The sequence below is a fragment of the Natrix helvetica genome, assembly GCF_964273705.1.
Source record: "Natrix helvetica genome assembly, chromosome: 5".
Classification (NCBI taxonomy): Eukaryota; Metazoa; Chordata; class Lepidosauria; order Squamata; family Natricidae; genus Natrix; species Natrix helvetica.
In genome coordinates, this window is record NC_138551.1 from 101,495,962 (window position 1) to 101,520,569 (window position 24,608).

A 24,608-nucleotide genomic window follows, 5' to 3' on the forward strand; every position below is an offset into this window, starting at 1 on the left:
GCTGTCTGTCTCCCTCCGCTCACTCTCTGTCTCTCTCTCTCTCCCTTTCCTTCCTTCAAAGTCGCACCAGGCTTGTAATCAGCAACACAACCTGACATAAATCAAGGCAGGATTGACAGGGGCTGACAAATAACTGATGGATTGCGGTTGGAGAGCATTGACAGCGGATGAAGGAGAGGAACCGAGGGAGAGCGCGCCTCTCCCCCCTCCTCAGCCTCTCCCCTCCCTTGGCCGGGAGGGGAGGGGCGGCAGGAGGAGGAGGAGAGAGGGAGGGGGAGGGGCCTCATTCATGTGACCCCCCCCGGCCTCGCCCAATCCCCGCGTGGAACCTCCCCACGCCCCTCCAGTTCCGCTTGGAGGGCGCTGGGTTGGCGTCTTGGAAGGAGGCCCGGGACTTTTCCTGCTTTTTTTTCGTTTCGTGCCGGAGGAAATCCGATCCAGGCCCCGTCAGCTTTTCTCTCTCTCCCCCCTCCACCCATATAAACTGAGCCTGGGGCCGTTGCACGGAGAACACGCGCGGCGCCTTTTTTCTTTTTGCCCCCAAAGCCACCGATCTTGTCCCAACCTGGGGCAGGCAGCATCTTGCGGTCCCGGCCCCGACCAAAAAGGCAGGGTGGGCGTTGGGGAGGGAAAAAGCCCCGCGCGACACGTCTGGAGCCCGGAAAAGTGTGTGTGGGGGTGTCTTTCCCAGGAAGGCCAGGCCGGGCAGGGAACGAGGTCTGCTGAGCAAGGCAGGAGGCTGGGTGGATGGAGCGGGCAGAACGATGGGTGGGTGGGTTGGGTGGGGGGTCGTCGGCCGCGGAAAAGCCCTTGAAGAGGGAGCGTGACGTCACATCCCCTTGACCCTCCAATCACCTCGGGCTCCCATTTGATTGGAAGGCGGCAAAGGCTTTAATCTCCCGACTAATTCAGCTCGCTCGGGAAGCCACTTTCGCTGCCAGAGCCGAGGCTGGTGGGGCAGCGGCTGGCTGCCTGGCAGGAGAGAGAGAGAAAGAGAAAGAGAGCGGCTGGGGCGCGGAGAGCAGGAGAAAGCAAGAAGGACCGAAGGAAAGAAGGAAGGAAGAAAGGAGGAGAAGACGGGCCGGGCAAAGGGGCGGTGAACGGCGGAGGAGACAAGCCCGGGCTCTTCCCCTCCCCCCATCCCCTCCCTCCTCCCCCCGGGACACACACACACCCGCAAAAAACCCCACGGATTTATTTCTCCTTGGGTCTCCTGAGGTTGGAAACTCGAACTTTCCCTTTTGGCCCGAATTTGAGGTGGGGGGAGGCAAAGACTGAAAAGAAAAAAAGGAAGACAGACTGAAAAAGGGAGAAGAAAAACCTTCGCAGGAATCTGCTGCCTCGGCTGCTGCTGCTGCTGCTGCTGCTCCCGGTTTTCCAAAGGGGGCGGTAATCTTCCTCCTTCCCCACACCTCCTCGGTCCCCTTAAGTCGCCATTGGAAGCTGCAGACGCCCCGCTTCGGTCCCTGAGCAGCGCGTTCCCGGCGCTCCCGCTGGCTGCCTCTGCCCCCCCACCCCGCGCGTTTTCATGCGAGCCTTTGGGTCATGATTACAGTCCCCGCGCTTTCTGCCATAAGAAGTAGTCCGCGCGGAGGCGGAGGAGGCGCAGGAGGAGGAGGCGCGCCAGAACTGGGAAACGGCGGCGGCGGTGCGGAGCTCCCTTGGCAGAGCGGGCTCGCCGGGAACCTTATCGGCGGCGGCAAAGCTTTCTTCCACGCCATCCCCCCTTCGGATCCTTTGCGCCAAGCCAACCGTCTGCCCATCAAAGTCTTGAAAATGCTTACGGCACGGACGGGACACATTTTGCATCCCGAGTATCTCCAGCCGTTGCCTTCCACGCCGGTCAGCCCGATCGAGGTAAGGCACGCGGGGAGGACAGGACCCCTCCCCGTCCTTTGGTGTGTGTTGAGGGGGGGTTGGGGTGCAATCCTTTGTAAGGCGCTTGCTTCGTTTCAACAATCACCCCCCCTTACGCTCCCCCCTCTCACACACACACATCGTCGTCCAGCCTGGGGCAATGGCGCGGGCTGCGCGATTTGTGGGGGGGGGGGGATTGGCTGGGTTACCCCTAAAAGCTCTTGGAGGGGGGACCCTTCGGACTAGTCTTCCTGCGTCCCTTGCCTCCCCTTAGTGGAGGGAGAGGCGCGCCCCGGCCTTTCCATTTTGTTGCATTCTCTTCGCTCTGAACGGGGGGGGGGCGGTCGGGGAGGGGGGCCTCCGGAGGAATTTGCCACTTCATCGGCGGGCTCATTCCTGCCCCCTCCGCCGCACCCCCCCCCCCCCCAATCTCTCCTCCCACCCTTCGGGCTTGTTGGTTATGGAACCAGCTTGCCATCCAAGGGACGGTAACCTGAAACGGAGCAGCCCTTGACCGGTTGGAGGGAGGGTTTGGAAAAGGAAGCGCCCGGGCCTCTTTGGGGGTGTGGGAGGCTGTGTGTGTGTGAGAGAGAGAGTGAGAGAATGAGTGTAAGAGTGTGTGTTTGTGTGTGTGAGAAAGTGTGTGAGTGTCTAAGTGTGTGTGTGAGTGAGTGAGAGAGAAAGAGCCCTTTGGGCACAGCGAGGGTCTTGGGGCGGTTGCGGAGATCCAAAGGGCTCCCCAGATGCGCAGCCACGGGGCGAGAGGGCTGAGCGAAGCAGGGCTCGGGGCGGCGTCTCTGCGGCGCCCGCCAAGGAGTCCCAATTGGGGTGGGGTGGACGGACGATCGGGGTGCCTGGAGGGGGTGGGGGAGAAGCGCAGAGCGCCGGCCTCGGCTTGCCTCGCAGGGCGGGACGCGGGGCGTAGAGGATATGCCGCAGGCGGCGGCGGCGGCTTTCAAAGGGGGGGGGGGTTGGCGTCGAGGGGGGCTCAATGCCGGCACTGAGGGTTCCCTCTCTTCTTTCCCCCGGCCTCCTGCAGCTGGACGCCAAGAAGAGCCCGTTGGCTCTCCTCGCGCAGACCTGCTCCCAGATCGGCAAGCCGGACCCCTCGCCTTCCTCCAAGCTCTCCAGCGTCACGTCCAGCGGCGGCGGCGACAAGGAGTCGTCCAAAGGGGGGCCCTTGAAGCTCAGCGACATCGGCGCCGAGGACAAGTCCAGCTTCAAGCCTTACTCCAAGCCCGGCGCGGATAAGAAGGACTCGTCGGGCGGCGGCGGAGGCTCCGGGGCCGCCTCTGGAGGGAGCTCGGGTGGCGGCGGAGGTAGCAGCGGCGAGAAATCGGGATTCCGGGTGCCGAGCGCCACCTGCCCGCCGTTCACGCCAAGGACAGGCAGCCCCAGCTCCAGCGCCTCGGCCTGCTCGCCCGGCCTGCTGCCCGGCGGGGAGAGCAAGGGCGGCGGTGGGAGCAGCGGCGGCGGCGAGGCGGAGAAGAAAGAGGCGGCGGAGAGCTGCGGCAAAAGCGCTTCCGACGGTGCCGCCCGCCTGGCTTCTAGCGGCGGCGGCGGCGTCCTCTCCGCCGAGCTGAGCCAGAGCCACGAGGGCGCCAAGGGGCTATTGGCTGGCGTCGCTTCGTCCGCCTCCTCTTGCTCGACGGCGGACTCGCCCTGCAGTGCCGTCCCATCGTCGGTGGCCGCTGCTGTGCTGGGCTCCGCCGGCTTGGTGGCGCCCGTTTCCCCTTACAAGCCGGGCCAGACTGTTTTCCCACTGCCGCCGGCCGGCATGAGCTACCCAGGCTCCTTGGCCGGGGCGTACGCCGGCTACCCTCCACAGTTCCTTCCGCCGGGCGTGGCGCTCGACCCCAGCAAGGGCGGCGGCGGGAGCGGCGGCAAAGCGGCGGGCTCCAGCCCTCTGGCCGGCGCTTCGCCGCCATCGGTGATGACGGCCAGCCTGTGCCGCGATCCCTACTGCCTGAGCTACCACTGCGCCAGCCACCTGGCCGCCGGCGCCGCCTCCTGCGCCCACGAGCAAGCCCTCAAAGCCGGCGGCTATCCGCTGGTTTACCCAGGGCCGCCGCTCCACGCCGGCCCGCCGTCGCTGGCCGGCCACACACTCTACCCTTACGGCTTCCTGCTGCCCAACGACCCCCAGCCGCACAGCTGCAACTGGGTCTCGGCCAACGGGCCCTGCGACAAACGCTTCGCCACCTCGGAGGAGCTGCTCAGTCACCTGCGGACTCACACGGCCTTCCCCGGCCCGGCCGACAAACTCCTCTCCGGTTACCCGAGCTCCAGCTCGCTCGCCGCCGCCGCCGCCGCCGCCATGGCTTGCCACATGCACGTCCCCACGTCGGCGGCCGGTGGGCCGGGCAGCCCCGGCGCGCTGGCTCTGCGCAGCCCGCACCACGCCTTGGGACTCAGCAGCCGCTACCATCCTTACTCCAAGAGCCCCTTGCCCACCCCGGGAGCCCCCGTCCCGGTCCCGGCCGCCACTGGACCTTATTACTCCCCTTACGCACTCTATGGGCAAAGACTGACGACAGCTTCCGCGCTGGGATACCAGTGAGTTTTTTCCCGGGGGAGGGGGGGTGTCGCCGCCTGAGGTTGGGTTGGGGTGTTGTTTTTTGGTGATCCTTTAAGGGGACGTCATCAGTGGGGTGGATTTGAAGCCACGCTTTCTTGGGGGGTTGGGGAAGGAAAGACGGCCCAGCGTCCTTTGGAAAGTTTCTTAAAGAATGGATGACCAGACAAATTGCAAACTTGGACCTTTTTTAATAAATATATATATAAAGATAGTGTTCATCTTGAGGACTGGATCCATGGGCACTGTATTTATTTATGTTAGCTTCAAGCGGGACGATGAATCCATTAAAAAAAGTGCATTAGCTAATTTCAGCTCGAATAGGCTTCAAGGAAAACAAAACAAAACGAAGTGGAAACACCCGTTGTAGAATATAAATCAATAAAAAGAAAACGAGAACTAGAGGTCTTCTCTTTAATGTTACTTTAAAATTGCTATGATTGTACTGTATTGTACGTTCTTATTTAACGGTGGGTGGGTGGGGCAAACCCCCCCTCAATGCATGTCTCTTTTTTCCAAGAACAACGCGGCTTAACTTGCAATTTGTCTATTCCAATTTTCAAATTGCAGCGATTTTTTTTCAAAGATGTATCCAGTGACAAGAGAGAGAGAGAGAATTGGTATTTTTTCTATGTATCCTGACAGAAAAGAAACCCAACCACCACCAACCACTCTTTTCCAAAAACCTCCGTTTGCCTTATTTTTATTCTTTTAAAAGAAACACTTGACTATTTTTTAATTTTTAAGTCCACCCTGTAGCTAGGACAGGAACAAGGGTGACGTCATGTATTTAAAATAATAAGACAATGTATCGCTTTAAAAAGATTAAAATTCTGTATATTTGATGTATTAAAAAAAGGTTTACTTTTCTTTTGAAATAACCTTTGGAGTCTGTTATAAATGCTCTTAATTACTGGGCGGATGAAAGTAAAGGAAGAGAAGCAGCCATTGAAGGTTGATTATGCTCCGGTTTAATTAGTACCCGATACTTTTCTTATTGCCGCTGCAGCGTTATTAAGCAGAACTGGCAATTTAAACAAAAAACAAAAACAAAAGAAGTCAGCTTCTGTTTTAAGGGGGAAAAGGAAGGCGTTTGGCTTTCTGGGATTTGCCCACCGAGGCGCGGAAGCACGGCTGGGCTTTTATAAAAGGAAAGGAAGGTCGCGGCGCGACCTGTTTTGTTTTGCTTTTACGCGTGGCGAATGAACTCCTGGCTCCGTTTAGGGAAACGTGGGTCACTATCCAGCCCAGATTCTGGAAGGAATCGTGCTGGCGGGTGGAATGAGGTCTCGTCCCATCCCGTTTTTGGCCCGAGCAAGAGAGACCTACCTGCTCAGGAGAAGCCAAGATCGACCTTATGGCACTGATGGTCTGGTTTTTTTCGTCCCAAAGGAGCGAAAAATGAAGAAAGAGACACGTGGGGTGCATATATTTTTTTTTAACACGAGGGAGGAAGTCCCTCGGATTCCTAGTTAGGTGGGGTGGGGGAATATTTTGAAACCCAGGTCAGTTTGGCCTGATGGATGCAAAGCCAAGAGGCGGCGAAACGCACTCGTAAAAGAGTTCATTTCAGGCAGAGCCGGGGAAAACAGATCTACAAAATCTGTTAGATCCGTTGTGGCAGAAAAGCGACGAACCCGTAGATCTGCCGCCGCGGCCACATTCGCACATGCTACATTGGGTTTAGCGTTAATTAACTCTGGGTTTAAAGGATCTTTCGGAAGTCTTGGGCTGGATTCGCGGTGTGAACCAAATCCCTTTGCTTTTAAGAGTGCTTTTTCGTGACCTTTTGTGTGTGTGCCAAAGTAAGGGAGCTCATTTCAGCGACCCGTTTCGTCGTTCTTGTGTGAATGCGGACGCGGGGACGTGGAGGGACAGATCGCCAGGAGTTGTGGGTTGGAAATAAACCCTGACTAAAGCCCTAATCCCCCTGGTCACTGATGCGGAAGTAGCTGCGTCGAAAAGGGAGGGGGGTCGTAGCTCTGGATTGGGGGGGGGCGGGGGAATTGTAAGAAGTCCCATCTCCTAAAATGGGAACAGGGGAGGAAGATGCTTAATCGCTTATTTATCAGGCTTGCGGCCTGATCTTTTTTTTTTTTTTACTTCCGAGTAGATTTCTTCCTACAAGTTGAAGACCAAGAGCTGCCGACTTAGAGGTGGTGAGCCGACTTCAGAACGTCTTTCTGGCTACCCTTTCCAGTTTATTCCCATCTACTATTTCCCCCTCTTCGAAGTTGGAAGTAGTAAGAAGGCGGCTTTGGCCTTGTTTTTTTTTTACCTTCAATCCGGACAGATTTTTACCTTTCCAAATCCGTTTGCGTTCTTACGCAGCGCTGGATGCAAAGGGAAAGTTAGTCTTTGAAAAAGCAGATCCAGGAAAACTGCAGGGACGGTGGAGCAGAAAAGCAATATATCTTTACAAAAACGAAAAAGCTGCTAAAGATTACCCCCCCCCCCCCTTTGGATGTAAATGGCACTCCAAAGATGTGCAACTGGGCCTATCCATTGTCTTGCAAAAGGGAATAAAAGCAGAGATATATGTCTCTGCGTGCACCCAAAACAGTATTTCGCTTGAGTTCTTTAACAATCGGTTCGTAATGGTTTTAAGTCGAGGTAGGCTGGGTTGCTGGCGAAGCTGTAAAACTTCCCAAGTCAAACAAACAAAACGAAGGCAGGCAGGCTGACTGCAGGAAAAGAAGGAAAGGAGACGGGCGGGAAGCAAAGAGGAGAGAGGCGAGCGTCGCACGGAAACATTTTAAACCTTTATTATTATTATTCTTTAACGAGGGTTATTTTTTGTTCCGCCGTCTCGGTCAAACGGTTAGCAGATCCGAAGGAGCAAACTGGTCGCGGTGGGGTGGGAGGATGCGGTGGGGGGAGGCGGGCAGCTCAGGCTCTGCAAAAGTTTACCTTTCCCCGGCTGTGACTTGGGTGGTGGTGGTGCGGAATTGCCTTGGGACGGGATTCACTCTAACGACCCCGAAAGGACGATCCTTTCGTTGCAAGCTGCGGCGCCGGTTTGCCGCGGTAGCGTCCATCCCTCGCCTTTGATGGCGATTTTCGCTCTGCTTTTTTTTTTGTCTTAGGGGGCCAAGGAGGGGCTTTGGCTCTTCATATAACTCACAAATCAAAGGGCTTTTTTTTAAGGGGAGGGAGACGAGACGGCCAGCAGAGAGAGTGTGATTGTGAGCGACATAAGTCGTGGCTTGGCCCGAGAAGCAAAGGATTGGATTTCCTGAAGAATTGGGAGCTAAGGACACTTGTTGACGTGTTTTTATGTATCGCGGGGAGGTTTTTAAAAGGGAACCAAAATTCTCTTTTAAAGTACAAGGCAGAAACCAAAAAAAATCCTCTTCTGGGAACACGCGTAGAGAGAACGTCGGAAAACAAAAAAGGGTTTTAATAACAACAACAAGCTCTTAAGTTGTTTCCTTACTGAGTCAGCTAAGGCTGTCAACCCCCCCCACCTCGCCCCGATTTCTCTGGGCAACCTGAGCAGGGGTAAAAAAAATCTGCAAGGGGTCATTCCTGGGCGCAGCTCCCTGGATCGTACAGCGCGCCCCAGTCTTCAAGGTGGGGCAATGGAGACAAGCCAAGGTAACCCTCCCTCTTCTTCTCCCCCCCTGGTCTTAACAGGTCTGCCGTTAAGTAAGTCTGCGTGATGCCGGGGTAAGACTTGGGCCAAGTCAGCCTTGTGGTGCTCGGGGCGAAACCTTCCTTCTCATTCGGAGCTTTTTCTTCCTCTCTGGCCTAACCCTAAAAGCCGGGACTTCAAGGGACTGGCGGCGCTTGGCAAGGACCAGGAGATGCGTGGCACAAATCGCTACAGGCCCACAGAAGCCAAAGCGGCCTTGCAGACCTTCTCTCGCTTCCCCCGCCGCTTCTTCCCCACCAGGAAAAAGGCTCCGTCCCTTTGCAAGCTTGCCGGGGCCTAGCGGACAAGCGCCATCTGTTTGAGAAGCGAAAAGCCCGGGAGGAGGAGGAGGAAGGGACAGTGGGGGTGGGGGTGGGGCAACTGACTTTCGCGTCCCTGCGAGGAGAGCAAAGGCCGGCCTCGCTTGCATCTCTGCGGCTGGAGACGGCCCGCAGCCTCCGCGGCGGAACCCGTGGACGGCGTTCCCACGACTCAAGTTCAGCTGCGCCGGAGTTAAGTCTGGCCCAAGGCATCGAGACTGAGAACGCAAAGCCGGCCGAGGAAGCTTCTTAGCTGCGCGTTGGAACCAATTTCTTCAGGGGCTTCTCTGCGCCCTTCTTATTCAAGGGCTGTCGGGGAGGCGCCTCCACGGCTGGGCTAACCCTGGTTTTTCCCTCGCGAAGCAACCGTTAGAAAAGAGCCCTGCAGCTGGACAAAAGGCCCTTACTTAGCACCGGCTCTGCACGAAGCCTCCGCAGAGCAAAAACGGAGAAAGAGGGAGAAATCCTGCAGGGAGATAGACACTCCGCAGTGATCTGAACAGGCATGGTTAGAGGAGGAGGAGGAGGAGGAGGAAGAAGGAAGAAGAAAGAAGGAAGAAAAAAAAGAAGAAATGGCAATGGTCCTAATACTACGACTGGAAGGGAGAACAAGGGAGAAAAAGAGTCACGACTGCAACGCAACTGGATTTTCCTAAGAATGGCAAGCTGGAAAGATGGGCAGCAGCAGGGCAGAGCAACCCAACAACCGGGGAGAAAGGCCGTCGTTCCCCATCACGGGGATGGGAAAGATTTTTTTTTTTTAGGGGGTGGAAGGCAGTGGTGTATTAACAATTAAGCACACTAAGCACGTGCTTAGGGCACCAGGCCTAAGGGGACACCCAAAGTTGAGAAAGGAAAAAGAAACCCCAAATGAAGATTGGTACAGTGTGTACAAAGGAGGGGGGTACCAAAGTTTGTCAGTGCTTAGGGCACCAGTGAGCCTTAATCCGCCACTGGGGGAAAGGGGTTCGACTCCCGAGAAGAGAGCCGGAGGCCTTGGGGTACGGGCCTGGAAGAATCCCACCTGCCAGGAAGGAAAGGCCTCTTCCATCTGTTAGGAAAAGTGGCAAGGCAAGGCCGGGGAAGGGCCTTGACTTGAATTCCCACGACTCCTAGAACATGGGGAAGATGGTGAGTTAATTGCGCGCGGGTGGTTTGTGCCCAAGAGACTTGGGCGACCCTAGGGGGGGGGGGTAAAGGGTGGGTTTGATGGTCGCGTTTTATTCTGTGGAGCCTCTTGGGTCAGGCAGCGGTTTTTTCAGGTTGGGAGCTTTGTTTTTGGAGGTTTTGAAGTTGAACGCGGACAGCTGATGAGCGAGCCAGGAAAAGTGCGTGCAAGCTGTACAGTTACTCGCGAGGCCTATATAAGAGCCTCCTATAAATGTTGCGCGGCCGTTTAAGCAAATGCGAAGTGGTTTAAAAAGGCATCCTCTGGCTATAAAATGGGGACATTGCGAGCCGGTCCTCCTGGTTCGGGCAGAAAGCCTGCTGGCAGATTTTGGGCCAGCCGCTGTCTCTGCCCTGGGAAAGTGGCAATGGCAAATCACTTCTGGAAAAACCTCGCCCAGAAAAAACTGCAGGGAATTCTTGAGAATTGGACACTGTTGAAAAAATAATAATTTAGCTGGTTAGCAAATACTAGAATATGGGGGAAACTCTTCTCTGTCCCATCAAGCGATCGCCTTAACCAAAGAGCGAGCCAAGGGGCCAGATCCGTCCAACCCATCACTATTTGTTCCTTTTGTACGTCCGAGATCTCTCCGCGTTTGGTTACGTTTTGCACTCCAAATCCTCTACAGCAGCCCTTCCTCGTCGGATCCGGGTGGCCCTTTGGGGGATCCCAAGATCCCATTGGACGGGGAACGAGAGCAGAGTGGTATCCCACGGCCGATCCTTGGGGGAATCAGTCCCGGGAACTGAAGTTTGGGGCTCCAGGAGAAAGAATTTGTAACGCCAAATTTAGGGGAAAGCGTTCCCTCCCTTAGTGTTTTGGGGACGGCCAGAAATCAGCCTGAGCCACGCAGCGGGGAGAAAGCCAGTGAGCTGCGCGCTCGTGTATACTCCACACACCGGCAAAGTTTTGAAAACCGACAACTGAAATCTGTGTCTGTCCGGAAGGGCGCGCGCGCGCGTTTTAAATCTGGCCTGTCTGCTTGTCTTCATCCAGACGGCCAGAGAACGCTGTCGGCTGCTTTCCACGGCGCGCCGAGGACGGGAAGCATCGTGACTCGGGAGACGCCGGCTACGACCTGGACTATCGCCCTCGGCCAGTGGACGTGGGAGAGAGACAAGACGCGTGGGCGTGGGACTTTTTTCAGGTGGCTGGAAAAGAGCACTTGTGAAGCCTCAGCTGCGAATCCTTTCTCTTCCTTTCTTCGCCTGCCTTTTCTCTTTCTTTATTATTAGTATTATTATTACTATCCCTTTATTCATTCTTCTTTGCCTTTGCCCTTCCTTCCTTCCTCCTCCCCTTCTTCCTCTCTTCCTCCTTTCACCCCCAAATTCTTGCGTGTTATCCCAGTGACTCCAGCATCACCCAAAGACTTCTGCCCTCCCGCTCGTTGTGCATCATCAACCGGAGACGTCGGAAGAAAAATCATTTCGTCGAACCGCAACTTCCCGTGGTTACTACTATTACTAGTAGTAACCCATTAATCCACGCACGGGTAAATTCCTTTAGCCCGTCCTCGCCACGTTTTGTTGTTTTTGGTTTCTCGTCGCCTTGTGATGACCTAAAGAGAGATTGCACGTGGGGAAAGTAAGAAGGATGCTCGCTTGCTCGCTGCCTGGCGTAACTCCCTCCCTCCGGCCTCCGCCTCATTTGTTTCCCTGCGTAATTTCCCCATTTCCAGCGAAGATGCACCGCCAGGCGGCGCTATTCAATCTTTCCGAAACGATTTGTAAAACCCACAGGTTTAACCCCACCGCTTTGAGCGCGACTTCTTAACGTGGTTCTTGCGCCGAGTAGCTGGGTCTGTACTTATGTCTTGCGTTATGTGTGTCTAACACATCTGCGTTCACGGAAGAGGAGATGGGGTAGGTTCTAGGAAACGGTTTGATGGAGAAAGGAAGGGAAGGACAGTGGGATGCATAGAATGGGAAGAACATCAAAGCAAGACGCCTCTCTTAACTCTTCAAAACATTTTTTTTAATATAAAAAGGTTTTTATTAAGTGAACATTAAAAACGTTGGACATAGTGCGACATTTCTGGCATATTCATTTCCATAGAGTTTTTTTGATCTTACAACAATAACATTTATATCCATGACATAGGTATGTGTAATCAGTCAAATTACCTACCCATTAATCCCTTTCATTATATAGTTACTATCAGTACGTATACATATCCAATTCCTATCTATCGCACAATATTAATACCATATTTTTCAGGTTTCTGTCCCAACTCTTCCAAACTTTTCATGAGAGGCACACAGCAAATTCAGAGGTCCCATCCAAGCCGTTTGAGGCTAGACTGTTTCAAACAGATAAAAACATCAGCAATATTTTGGTGGTGGTGTGGTGTTTTTCTCTCTGCCCCTTTGAGCTGAGGGACCCCTCCTCAAATCCTCCCAACTCTTTTCCAAAGAAATTGGGGGGGGGAGCACAACATTTTGGTATCTTAAGAGACATCTCAGCCACCCTCCCCTTTTTGGGAGGCACCCTGAGGTAGATTTTTTTTGTGTGAGGGAGCAACAAGACCCAAATCTAGACAGCATACTAAAAAGCAGAGACATCACCCTGCCAACAAAGGTGCCTATAGTCAAGGCTATGGTTTTCCCAGTTGCAATGTATGGCTGTGAAAGTTGGAACATAAGGAAGGTTGAGTGCCAAAGAATGGAGGCCTTTGAACTCTGGTGCTGGAGAAGACTCCTGCGAGTCCCTTGGACTGCAAGGCCATCAAACCGGTCAGTCCTAGAGGAGATCACCCTGACTGCTCTTTAGAAGGCCAGATCCTGAAGATGAAACTCAAATACTTTGGCCACCTAATGAGAAGGAAGGACTCCCTGGAGAAGAGCCTCATGCTGGAAAAGATTGAGGGCAAAAGAAGAAGGGGACTGCAGAGGTGATTGGATGGAGTCACCAAATCAGTCGGCATGAGCTTAAATGGACTCCAGAGGATGGTAGAGGATGGGAAGGCCTGGAGGAACGTTATCCATGGGGTTACGATGGCTTGGTCACAACTTTGTGCGAATAACAACATCAAGACCCTAATTAATAAAAACACTTCTCATCTCTACCCCCACCCCCACCCCCCATTTAACTAAGCCTTGCAGAGCAGCTGAATGTGGGTATGTTTTCTCCAGTCTCTGAAGTGGGAAGGATTCCCAAATTAAAACAAGGGAGCAACTCATCCAGGTGAGAGGCAGGAGAAGGAGGAGGCATCTCCCAACTGTACCTTCCTGAGCTTGTTGGGGTGCTATGGGGATCCTTCCAGGAGGTTGGACTAGAAGACCTCCAAGGTCCCTTCCGACTCTTGTTATCCTGTTATGATCTCTCTCTTGCCAACCTTTGCTTCGGCCTAACCAGCAAACACCCCCTCCCCACTTTGCTGGACAAAAAAGGGTGCATGAACCCTCTGAAGCCACAGCACCAACCCCCCCCCCCTACCCAGCCCTTTCCCCCTGGCCTTTCAAATGGCAAAGGATGTTCCTTCACACTGAGCCAGCAGTGTGCAGTGGCAGCCAAAAAAGCCAATGCAATCCAAAGTTGCATTAACGGGGATACAATCAAGATCAAGGGAGGTACTAATACCACTCTATAAAACCTTAGTGAGACCACACCTGGAATTCTCCATTAGTATTGGTCCATAGACTAATAGATGTTGAGACTCTTGAAAAAGTGCAGAAAAGAGCAACCAGGATGATTAGGGGACAGGAGACTAAAACATACGACGAATGGTTGCAGGAACTGGGCATGGCTAGTCTAGTGAAGAGAAGGACCAGGGGAGACATGATAGCAGCGTTCCAATATTTGAGGGGCTGCTACAGAGAGGAGGGGATCAGGCTATTTTCCAAAGCACCTGAAGACCAGACAAGGAATAATGGATGGAAACTGACCAAGGAGAGATTCAACCTGGAAATAAGGAGGAACTTTCTGACAGTGAGAACAATCAACCCATGGAACAGAAGTTGCCTTCTGAAGTTGTGGGAGCTTCATCATTGGAGGCTTTCAGGAAGAGATTGCACTGCCATTTGTCAGAAATGGTATAGGGTCTCCTGTTTGAGCTAGATGACCTCCAATCGTAATTTTCCCATTCCTCCAAACTATTTTTAAATTGTTCTTAAATATTAATTTTATTGGGTTTTTACAATTGGGGTATTTTAAAACAGATTTTTAACTGTCTATTGATGTAATTTGCTTCCTCCTCCGTGTATGTATGTGTGTTGTGTATGTATGTACGTTGGGTGTTGTTATATATGTTTCATGTTATATGCTCCATTGTACGCCGCCCCGAGTCCTACTTGGAAAGGGAGCGGCTAATAAATCCAAATTTATTATTATTATTATTAAGGTCCCTTCCAACTCTGTTAGTCTATAGTTGCATCTCTAATTCTTGAGGCATTAAGTTAAAGTATTGTGTAATGTCCTGGGGCAAATGTGAGTGAGGCTGGCACAAAACTAACTGTCCCCATTGCTAATCCTCACCCTTTGTCTGTTCGAGCCCCATTTCAAGTCATTTTGGAAGGGCACTGGGTATCCTGTGGAGGCAAACTGGCTTTTTTCTTTTTCTCTTCGCTTTGTGGTTCTCCTCCTTCAGCACATCCCATAATGGCAGGAAAACAGCCATCAATCACGGCCCTTCCATCATTCTGTCCAGCTTCTCTGGGAAGGTCTTTTCCGTTTCCTCCTTCTGTCGCTAGCTGAGTCTCCCTGGCTTAAAATGATATATACCATCAGTGCTAGAAGGGAGTGGGGTTTTCTCTCTGTTTATATACGAGTGACTTGCCCTGTCTGTGTTGGTGGGAGTGTCCTTGGTGATTCCTTGATTAGGCTCTTGGTTGCTGTTTGATTGTTGGTCTGAATTGGTAGTTCTGCACAGGTCAAGCATATAAACATAGAGCAAACCCCACTCCCTTCTAGCACTGATGATGTTACCTAGTTGAGTCATGAAACATCTGCAAGACAACAACCCAGCTCAGAGAGTACCAACGAGCCCACAGTTCAACCCTGAGTTACAAATATTCTTTTCTTGTAGGAGAAGACAAGGCTGAGCCCGAGGGAGTCCCTTGCGCCATGAGTCCCTGCGCCCTCACAAGAGATCTAACTCCAGCCCACCTTGAATGCCTTTCTTATCTTTCGCTCATTTCCCTTGACTGTTAGTTGACCAGATTCTTGTAGAGAGCTTAAGCTTGCCATAAATGTTTATGTTCATTTGAAAGGCCCAAATCGCCTGATTTGACGCTTTACACTACTATTCATGTCAATGATCAAAGATCAGCCAATCAGCATTCTCTCTCTGACACAGTGCCTTTTGTTAACCAATCAGGGGCATGTTGGCTATTCACTCGAGGCCTTGATATGACATTTGGGGCAAAACTGAACATTCTGGAATGATGGACAAGCGGTGTGCTCCTAGTTTGGTTTAGAAAGAGCTACCTTTGCCCCTTTCCCCCTTTAGGCTGTGTAGTGCCCATGGCTGTCCACAAACACGCAGCTTTTCAAACTATGAATAGCAAAGGGCTGAAAAATATTTTAAAAATAGTATTTTTTTTTTAAACATACATCACAGAAGGGATAGGAGTTACGGTGGCACAGTGGTTAGGATTCAGTACAGGTAGCCCTTGATTTACAGCAGTTCATTTAGTGACCCTACAATGGCTGAAAAAAAGTGTGACCATTTTTCACACTTATGACTGTTGCAGCATCCCCACATGGTGTCATGATTGACATTCAGATGCTCAACAAGTGACTCACATTTATGATGGTTGCAGTGTCTGTGTCCATGTCCGTGTCCGTGTGTGTGTGTGTGATGTCTGTTGTGGCCTGCTAGCGGCCAGGAGAGCTGGCAGCAGATTCGGACAGTGAGGAGGTTGGGGAGGAACATGGGCCAGTCCTGGAGTCTGGGGAAGGCTCTGATGAGGGCTCTGTGTCGGAGGCAGAGAGGGGGCCAGGGCCATCTGACAGTTATCAGCTGCCTTCGGAGTCAGAGATAAGTGGGGAAGAAGAACAACTGGAGCGTGTTTCCAGTGTGCGCATGCGCAGAGTTGCCAGACGAAGGGAGCAGCTAAAGAACAGGGGTCGACTTGGGAGTACGGCCACAGGTGGATGATGAATGGCCCCTCCCAGAGGAAATAAAAGAGGAGCGAAAGGGGAGTGGAGTTTGCAGGAGACAATTAGTTCGCTTAATTGGTTCGTGACTCTCTGAGACTCCTTGCCAAGTTTTGCAGATATCGGCCTGGCAGCTCTCCAAGCCAGATAAGGTCTATGACTGTAAATCCTCCCTTGAAAGACTTGGCTGGATGTGAATGAGATTTTTGCCCATTTTTGCTTCCAGGAGGCTGCAGGGAGGCCCACTAGGACCAAAATGGGGCATGGGAGGGTTGTGCATGCATGCGCAGGGGGGCAGGGCACACTAGGGAGGGATCGCACATGCATGCTTTTGGCACACGACGACAAAAAGGTTAGCCCTCACTGGCCTATATACTTGGACTGACATGATGGTCAGTGCGGTAACCTGGCCCGATCACCAGCCAAAAAGAAAATGTCCATTAGGACTCCTATGTGGGTCAAACTGAATCAGCAGAATAACAGAGTCAGAAGGGACCGTGGAGGTCTTCTAGTCCAACCCCCTGGAAGGATCCCCACAGCAGCCCAACAAGCTCAGGGAGGTACAGTTGGGAGATGCCACCTTCTCTCTCTTGCTCGGCTGAGTCGCTCGGTAGTTTCGGAAGAATAAACCTGCGAAGCGAGTGTCCAAAATTGCAGTCTCCAGATCACTTCGCATATTTCTCTGGAACTATTTTTTGTAAAGTCCTCGACTTGTGACTGGTCCTAAGTCCTCGACTTACGACTGGCCGCAATAATTTTTTGCCTTAGCTCCGCTTTTTTTTTTTTTGGTGGCTTTTGGTGCACAATGCTCTAGAATTGTGATTCCTGTCCTCTGATTGTTTGTTTGTGAACCGTGGGACTTTGGAAAAAGCAGCCACGTTCGCAGGCCTGAAGCCGCTTCGTCTTATTTCTGTGCAGCTCCTGGCATTCCTGTCCCACAACGGCCGCCTTTCAAGGTGAAATGATTCATATGCATTTTTGCTGGGCGAGTCAGTATCCAAGCACTTAGAACACGGCTGTGTGATTTATCATCAATACAAAGCACCGAGAAAGTCACCGTGCAGAGGAGGGAGCTAAAGGGGATTGCAACCAATGTCAGTGAAACAAAGAGAGGCCGGAAGAAACGGTGGTGGTTGTGCAGATCTGAAATTATTGGGGAGGGGGGGGAGAATTGAATATAGACTCAAACCCTCATTCACCAATTCACACTCATTTCCTAAACCGCACAGCAATCGATAGCTTTTGCGATACATCAAAAAGCTACCGATCGCTGTCTTTTTATAAGAGTCCAATTACACAGCGATCTTAGCGCGCTCCGGTTGCTAAACACTGCCTGGCGGTCAGACAACCCCAACAGCAAAGCTGCTGTGAAAATGTACGACGAATAGACGGCGACAGTGGTGGGATTCAAACTTTTTTTTACTACCCGTTCTGTGGGCGTGGCTTTGTGGGCATGACATGGCTCGGTGGCAGTGGTGAAATTCAATTTTTTTTAGCTCTGGTTCTGTGGGTGTGGCTGGGTGGGCGTAATGTGGCTTGGTGGGTGTGGCTTGGTGGGCGTGGCTTGGTGGGTGTGGCTTGGTGGGCATGGCAGGGAAAGGATACTGCAAAATCTCCATTCCCACCCCACTCTGGGGCCAGCCAGAGGTGGCATTTGCCGGTTCTCCAAATTACTCAAAATTTCCGAATTAACCAAGCCTGGGTGAGGCTTCATCTTTGGAGGTTGCTGGGGGCTTTGCATGGATGGGATCATCTGTTATTAAGCGAGGGTCTCTGAGCATCATCAACGTGCCACAACTAACCTCACCACTTCTTATAGCAATAGCACTTAGACTTATGTACCGCTTCAGAGTGCTTTGCAGCCCTCTCTAAGCAGTTTATAGAGTCAGCAACTTGCCCCCAACAACCTGGGTCCTCGTTTTATCAACGAGGACCCAGGTTGAAAGGATGGAAGGCGGAGTCAATAACAATAGCACTTAAGACTTATATACAGCTTCACAGTGTTTTGTAGACTTCTCTAAGTGGTTTATAGAGTCAGCAATTTGCCTCCAAAAATCTGGCTCCTCATTTTATTGACCTCAGAAGGATGGAAGGCTGAGTCAACCTTGAGCTGGTCAGGATCGAACTGCTGGCAGTCAGCAGAATTAGCCTGCAATACTGCATTCTAACCACAGCGCCACTACGGCTCATTTTATCATTTTACCATCTCTAATGAGGTCTCCTGTGAAGTAATCAGCTGCTATGTGGAGTAAGAGGACGCCTGTTGTATGGGTGTCGGTATGTACGTATGTATGTATGTATGTATGTATGTATGTATGTATGGATGGATGGATGGATGGATGGATGGATGGATGGATGGATGTTTGTATGATGGATTTGGTGTATATATGGGTCCCTTCCCTATAGTGGAGTAAAACTTACTTGGCATTAAGAAACCTTGAAGAGGCGTAAGTTTAATACTGTCGGATAAAATGGGATTTGAGACCGCTATATCCCTCATGCAATGAGAACAATCACTTTTTGAAAAGTGAGGAAGGCAGTTGATTCACAAAGCAGCAGTAATTCCTGATGTTAGTGTGACTGTGTGCTATGGGGTAAACTCTGTAGTTGTGGGCTGCAATCAACACTCAGTAATTCAGGCAAAGGGAAAATGTCTGGGCCTTTTACAGCAGGTTAAAAAAAAATCAAGATGGCAGCCACAACAGTGCTACCACATATATAAAACACTTCAGTCACACCACTGCAACCACTATCGTGACTTTTTTGACTATATCCTGTGGACACTCCCCTCCACACACACACATGAAGGGTGAGCTAAAGCCAGACAAGGAATAATGGAGAGAAACTGGTCAAGGAGAGATTCAACCTAGAAATAAAGAGAAATTTCCTGACAGTGAGAACAATCAACCCATGAAACAGAAGTTGCCTTCAGAAGATGTGGGAACTTCATCACTGGAGGTTTTCAAGAAGAGACTGGACTGCCATCTGTCAGAAATGGTGTAGAGTCTCCTGCTTGGGCAGGGGGTTGGACTAGATGAGCTACAAGGTCCCTTCAACCAAGGGTGGGTTCCGGCTGCTGCTGGTTCGCTCAGGGACGCACTGCGTGTATGCACATGTTTGATGCGTGCAATGCATGTATGCACAGTACTAAAAAATGCTTCTGTACATGTGCAGAAGCAAAAAACAAGATGGCGCCGCCTATGGCACCACCGAAATAACCGGTTCAGGGGCATGGCAGGACGAGTTACTACCTACTCAGCTGAACCAGTCTGAACCAGTAGGAACCTACCTCTGCTTCCTACTCTGTAATCTGTTAAAGCCTAACTCCCCAGCTCAACACATTTGGGACCCTCAGCTGGTGATGACAAATTAGGGTTTGGGAGATGTAGAATCTCTGGCATGACTTGCAAAGGGAATAGGTGGCAGAATTCATCCTTTGGTGTCACACACACAGACACGCAGACACCAGGAAGAAAATGGTTTTAAGGACGCACCAACTGCTCGGATTGTAGATAGAAGAACAGTCGGGGACGGCGGGCTTAATGTTTTCCCTCTCTTGCCCTCTTTCCTTCTCTGTCATGAACAGAAATCTCTTTGGGGTGGGTGATTGGGAAGTGACTTGGCTTCTCTTGGGCCTTTTTGAGATGAAAAGATGAGATAGGCATGAGAGGGAGGGAGGGAGGGAGAGAGATTGAAAAGCAAGAGTGGGTGGAATAATTGTGTGGTGTATTTGTGTGCGTGAGAGAGAGAGAGAGAAAGAGGGAAGGGTGGTGGTGGAGAGCATACACAGACATTAGTTGTTGCTTTCAGTAGATGGTGGGAATTTGGGGAATCTAAAACCCTCCACCCTTTGGCCCTCTGCCGCATGCTTTTCAATCAACCGCCCGCTATCCAAAGACCCAAAGAGATCAAATGGATCTCTGATCAAAAGATCGGCTTGCGAAAGGTCAAGCCTGAGATCTCGCCCCTCTCTCGAATAAACGGCGCCCTTCCCTTTGGTTTCCTTGAAGATAGCAGTAGGATTCACACATGACAGTCAAGCTCAACTTGGTTGTGCATTGACCGGAGTTCCCAGTTGTTAAACAAATCCCAAGGGCTGGAGTGTGTGTGCGTGTGTGTGTGTCATACAACCAACTTATCTGCACAACCAAAACTAACAACATCTCAGTCTTTGCCCAAATCTAGGCGCAAAACATGGGGGGGAGCTTTGATTGAACCCCCCTGTTTTAGATGAGATTCTTGCTCCCTTCCAACACTGGGCACGTCATTCATTCTTGGTAAGTAGACCCTGATACAACTAATGGAAAACACACAGTTTAACAGGAGTCAAAAAGAAGAATAACCAGCCTACCAGAACACTAAAGTAAGTTAGAAAAGAGAACGTTGTGCCGTCCACAAACTTCAGAGCAACAACTGTTGGTCAACATCCAAGTGTTATGATGAATGGTCTTTCTTATTATGTCATCATTTCTCAAACTTTAATCAAGCTTTGTTATAGTCAACATTAGATAGCAGGTACAGGTAGTCCCCCGACTTACAGCAGTTCATTTAGAGAGCGTTCAAAGTTACAACAGCACGGAAAAAAGTGACTTACAACCGTTTTTCACTGTTAATACCTTTGCATGGTCCCCATGGTCACATGACCAAAATTCAGATGACATCACTCATTCAGGGGCACCTGTGGTGGACCGAACACTCTTCTAGCGAAAGCGGGCTCCTCAGCTCCATTTTTAGCCATGATGACCTCCTGCAGCCCTCTGCCAGTGAATTAGAGCTTGGGAGGGCCTCTTGCGACCCTTGTATGCTCCATTTTTGGCCTGGGCAGCCTCCTGCAACTCTCTGCCAGCAAAAACGGAGCTCTGGGAGGGCTGACCACAGTGTTGTGGCCCACCAGCGGCAGCAGATTTGGACAGTGAGGAGGTTGGGGAGGAACATGGGCCAGTCCTGGAGTCTGGGGAAGGCTCTGATGAGGGCTCTGTGTTGGAAGCAGAGATGGGGCCAGTGCTGTCTGGCATTATCAGCTGCCTTTGGAATCGGACATCAGTGGGGCAGAGGAACAGCTGGAGCCTGTTCCCAGTGTGTGCATGCACAGAGCTGCCAAGAAAAGGGAACAGCTAAGGAACAAGGGTCAACTTGGGAGTAAAGCCACATATATTTGGGGGCAAAAAATCAAGCTAGGACTTACTTCCTGAGTAGGTCCTATTTATTTATTTATTTATTTATTTATTTATTCTTCGCACTTCTAGACCGCCCCCTCTCCCAAAAAGGACTCGGGGCGGTGTACAGTCCACACAACAAATAACAGATAATAAATACAAATACAAATATAAATATACATATACATATGGAGGAGGTTAAAAAATTAAAAGAACTGTACAGAAGAATATGAATATGGCTCTAAAAGCCCTAAAATCAATTAGATTTAAAAACAATACCCTTAAAATACCAGTTGAGAATATATTTCCAGGAGGTAACAGTTGTAACAGTTATAATTATGCCAGGCCAGCTAATCGAAACAGGTGAGTCTTCAATTTTTGTCGGAAGGAGCGGAAGTCTGTGGTGGTTCTAATATCGGGGGGGAGGTCATTCCAGAGGGTTGGGCCCATCACAGAGAAGGCCCTATTCCTTGGCGCCGCCCGCTGGCATTGCCTAGTGGACGGCACCTGGAGAAGCCCCTCCCTGTGAGAGCGGATTGGCCGCAGGGATGTATGTGGGAGGATGCGATCCCGCAAGGAACTAGGTCCTATGCCATGGAGCGCTTTAAAGATGGTGATCAGAACCTTGAAACGCACCCGAAAAACCACAGGCAGCCAGTGCAGCTCGCGCAGGAGTGGTGTTACGTGGGAGTATCTGGAACTCCCCATGACAACCCACGCGGCCGCGTTCTGGACTAGCTGCAGTCTCCGGGCGCGTCCCATGGGAAGCCCCATGTAGAGAGCGTTACAGTAGTCTAGGCGAGACGTCACCAGCGCATGAGTGACTGTGCGTAGGGCATCCCGGTCCAGTAGGGGGCGCAATTGGCGCACCAGGCGAACCTGGTGGAACGCCCCCTTTGCCACAGCTGCCACATGGTCATCCATTGACAGCCAGGCATCTAGGAGGACGCCCAAATTGCGCGACCGTTCCACAGGGGGCAATTGCTCGTCCCCTATGGCCAGCGATGGAGTTAGCTGGCTGAACCGAGGTGCCGGTAGCCACAGCCACTCAGTCTTGGAGGGGTTGAGTTTGAGTCTGTTGTCCCCCATCCAGACCCCGACAGCTTCCAAACACCGGGATATCACTTCGACAGCCTCGTTGGGGTGGCTTGGGGTTGAAATGTACAGCTGGGTATCGTCAGCGTACAGATGGTATTCAACCCCAAAACCACAGATGATCTCGCCCAGCGGCTTCACATATGCATTGAACAGAAGGGGCGAGAGGACCGACCCCTGCGGCACTCCACAAGAGAGTGGCCTCAGGGTCGATCTCTGCCCCCCTGTCAACACATATTGCATCCGGCCGGAGAGGTAGGAGCCGAACCACCGTAGAATGGTGCCTCCGACTCCCATCCCCTCCAGCCGGCGCAGTAGGATACCATGGTCGATGGTATCAAAAGCCGCTGAGAGATCTAATAGGACCAGGATAGAGGAACAACCTCTATCTCTGGCCCTCCAGAGATCATCAACCAACGCGACCAAGGCTGTCTCTGTGCTGTGCTCAGGTCGGAAGCCGGACTGGCGTGGGTCTAGATAGTCGGATTCATCGAGGTGACGTGGAAATTGCTGCGCCACCACATTCTCAACAACCTTCGCCAGAAAGGGAAGGTTGGAGACTGGACGATAATTAGCTAGCTCCATTGGGTCAAGTGAAGGCCTCTTGAGTAAAGGCCTCACCACCGCCTCTTTCAAGGCAGTTGGTAAGGATCCCTCCCCCAACAAGGCATTCACCAGGCCCAGAAGCCAGCCTCGTGTCACCTCCCAGGATGCCAGTACCAGCCAGGAGGGACACGGGTCCAATGAACATGTGGTGGGTCGCAGCCGTCCACGCAACCTGTCCAAATCCTCGGGGGCAACAGAGTCAAACTCCTCCCAGAGTGGACTCACAAGACTCGCTGTTGACGGCCCGTCCAGACCACTGGAGGGGGCCCATCCGCTATTTTCAGGGAAACGTGGGTAATTGGTAGAGGAGACCCCGGAGGAAGACATTTCTTCCATTTTCCTAGAGAAGGGAGTGGCCTTGTCCAAATAATGTCCCCTTAATGTAGGCAGTAATGTGAAGGGGGCATTTTTTAATATGCTTGAAAAGAAAGTATTTCAGTTCCCAAGAAAATATCCAGTTTAAATGGCGAATCCATAATGCTAAACATGTTTGTTTAAAAAACCCTACATTATTGTACCACATTATCTGCACACTGCCTGAGTAACACCCGGCAATTAGCAGATTCGGCATAAAATGATCTATTGAGCATGTCGGAATGGCCAGCAATTGATTGGTTACTGGTATTTGTTTTAATCATTATTTCCCATCGATTACTGTAAATAGAATTTTAGCATCATAAAGTAAGGCAAAAATGTGTCTCCCTTTTACAGATTGCCGTAAGCTGTGGTGGTAACAAATCTTCACCTAATCAACTGCATTCAAATTTCAGAAGGCATGGACAGAAATGTTTTTCCTGAAACACAGCCGAGCTCAGCAAAAGTCAATTTTCTGCTGATCAACTGCAAAGAAAGCTGTTTGACAAATTAAAACAAAGCTTTCTCCATACAAGATCTTTTTAAATCTAGGTTGGACTGAGACATGATTTGCCCGGTTCTAGGAGCCAGCTTCCGGTGGCTCAGTGGCTAAGATGCTGAGCTTGTCGATCAGAAAGGTTGGCAGTTCAGTGGTTCGAATCCCTAGCACCGTGTAATGGAGTGAGCTCCCGTTACTTGTCCCAGCGTCTGCCAACCTAGCAGTTCGAAAGCACGTTAAAAATGCAAGTAGAAAAATAGGAACCATCTTGGGTGGGAAAGTAACAGCATTCCATGCACCTTTGGCATTTAATCATGCCGGCCACATGACCACAGAGACATTTTCAGAAAACTCTTTGGCTTTGAAATGGAGATGATCACCACCCCTAGAGTTGGGAACAACTAGCATATATGTGTGAGGGGAATCTTTACCATTATCTTAGGGATTAGCTTCATGGCAAGACAAGGATTTAAAGGCAAATTTTCTTTAAAACTATTGACACTCATTCTAGATTCTCTACGGTAAGCACATTTTATGAAGCCGTCAAAAACATTTTTCAATGTTACGCATCTAAATGTTGCTCTGAATGGGTACTGGTGAGAACTGGGCAAAAACACAGTAATTCATAAGAACTGATGGATGCATGAGCAGCCAACATGGGAGTACAACAGGGGTGGGTTCCTACCAGTTCTATCTACAGTGCCGTTTAGAACTGGTTCCAGCTCCCTCTCCCCGCCCGTCCGCACATCATCAAGATGAAGAGCGAGAGGAGGAATTCTGGGAGTTGAAGTCCACAAGTCTTAAAGCTGTCAAGTTTGAACACCCCTGGGGTTTTTTTTCCTAAAGGGTTAAGGGTGCAAGGGTCTTGTAACTTGACAGCTTTAAGACTTGCATGCTTCAAATGCCAGAGTTTCTGAGCCAACATTTTGGTTGCTAAGCAAGAGTGTTGTTAAGTGAGTTTCACCACATTTTACAAGTTGGCCACGCCCACCCAGTCACATGGTTGGCAAGCCACTCCCACCCTGTCACATGGCTGGCAAGCCATTCCCACTCAATCACATGGCAGGCAAGCCACTCCACAAAGCAGGTCACACCTACGGAAGTTCTAAAAATTTTTGAAACCCATCACTGGAGTACAACCACCAATTTTATGATATGTTACATCCTCTGTCTCAAACAATCTTATGCAAAGATTACCGGAGCCCTACTTTGATCTGAATTAAGTTTGACTTTATCTAACCC

At 51.2% G+C, this 24,608-nt stretch overlaps 1 protein-coding gene across 5 annotated transcripts; it reads left to right on the forward strand.

The window, feature by feature from the left end:
* The first annotated feature begins 774 nt into the window (after positions 1-774).
* ZNF503 (zinc finger protein 503) lies at positions 775-23,256 on the forward strand. Of its 5 annotated transcripts, none has more exons than XM_081954403.1 (3): positions 775-1,857; positions 2,897-4,413; positions 10,554-10,940. In XM_081954403.1, exons 1-3 carry the CDS (start codon positions 1,546-1,548, stop codon positions 10,726-10,728), a joined length of 2,004 nt encoding a protein of 667 aa, XP_081810529.1. In that variant the 5' UTR covers positions 775-1,545; the 3' UTR covers positions 10,729-10,940. The 5 variants fall into 5 exon arrangements, with proteins under 5 accessions (XP_081810529.1, XP_081810530.1, XP_081810532.1 ...); XM_081954404.1 differs by lacking the exon at positions 10,554-10,940 and adding an exon at positions 16,575-16,680 and having other exon boundaries at positions 776-1,857; XM_081954406.1 differs by lacking the exon at positions 10,554-10,940 and adding an exon at positions 23,225-23,256 and having other exon boundaries at positions 777-1,857.
* Positions 23,257-24,608: the final 1,352 nt, after the last annotated feature.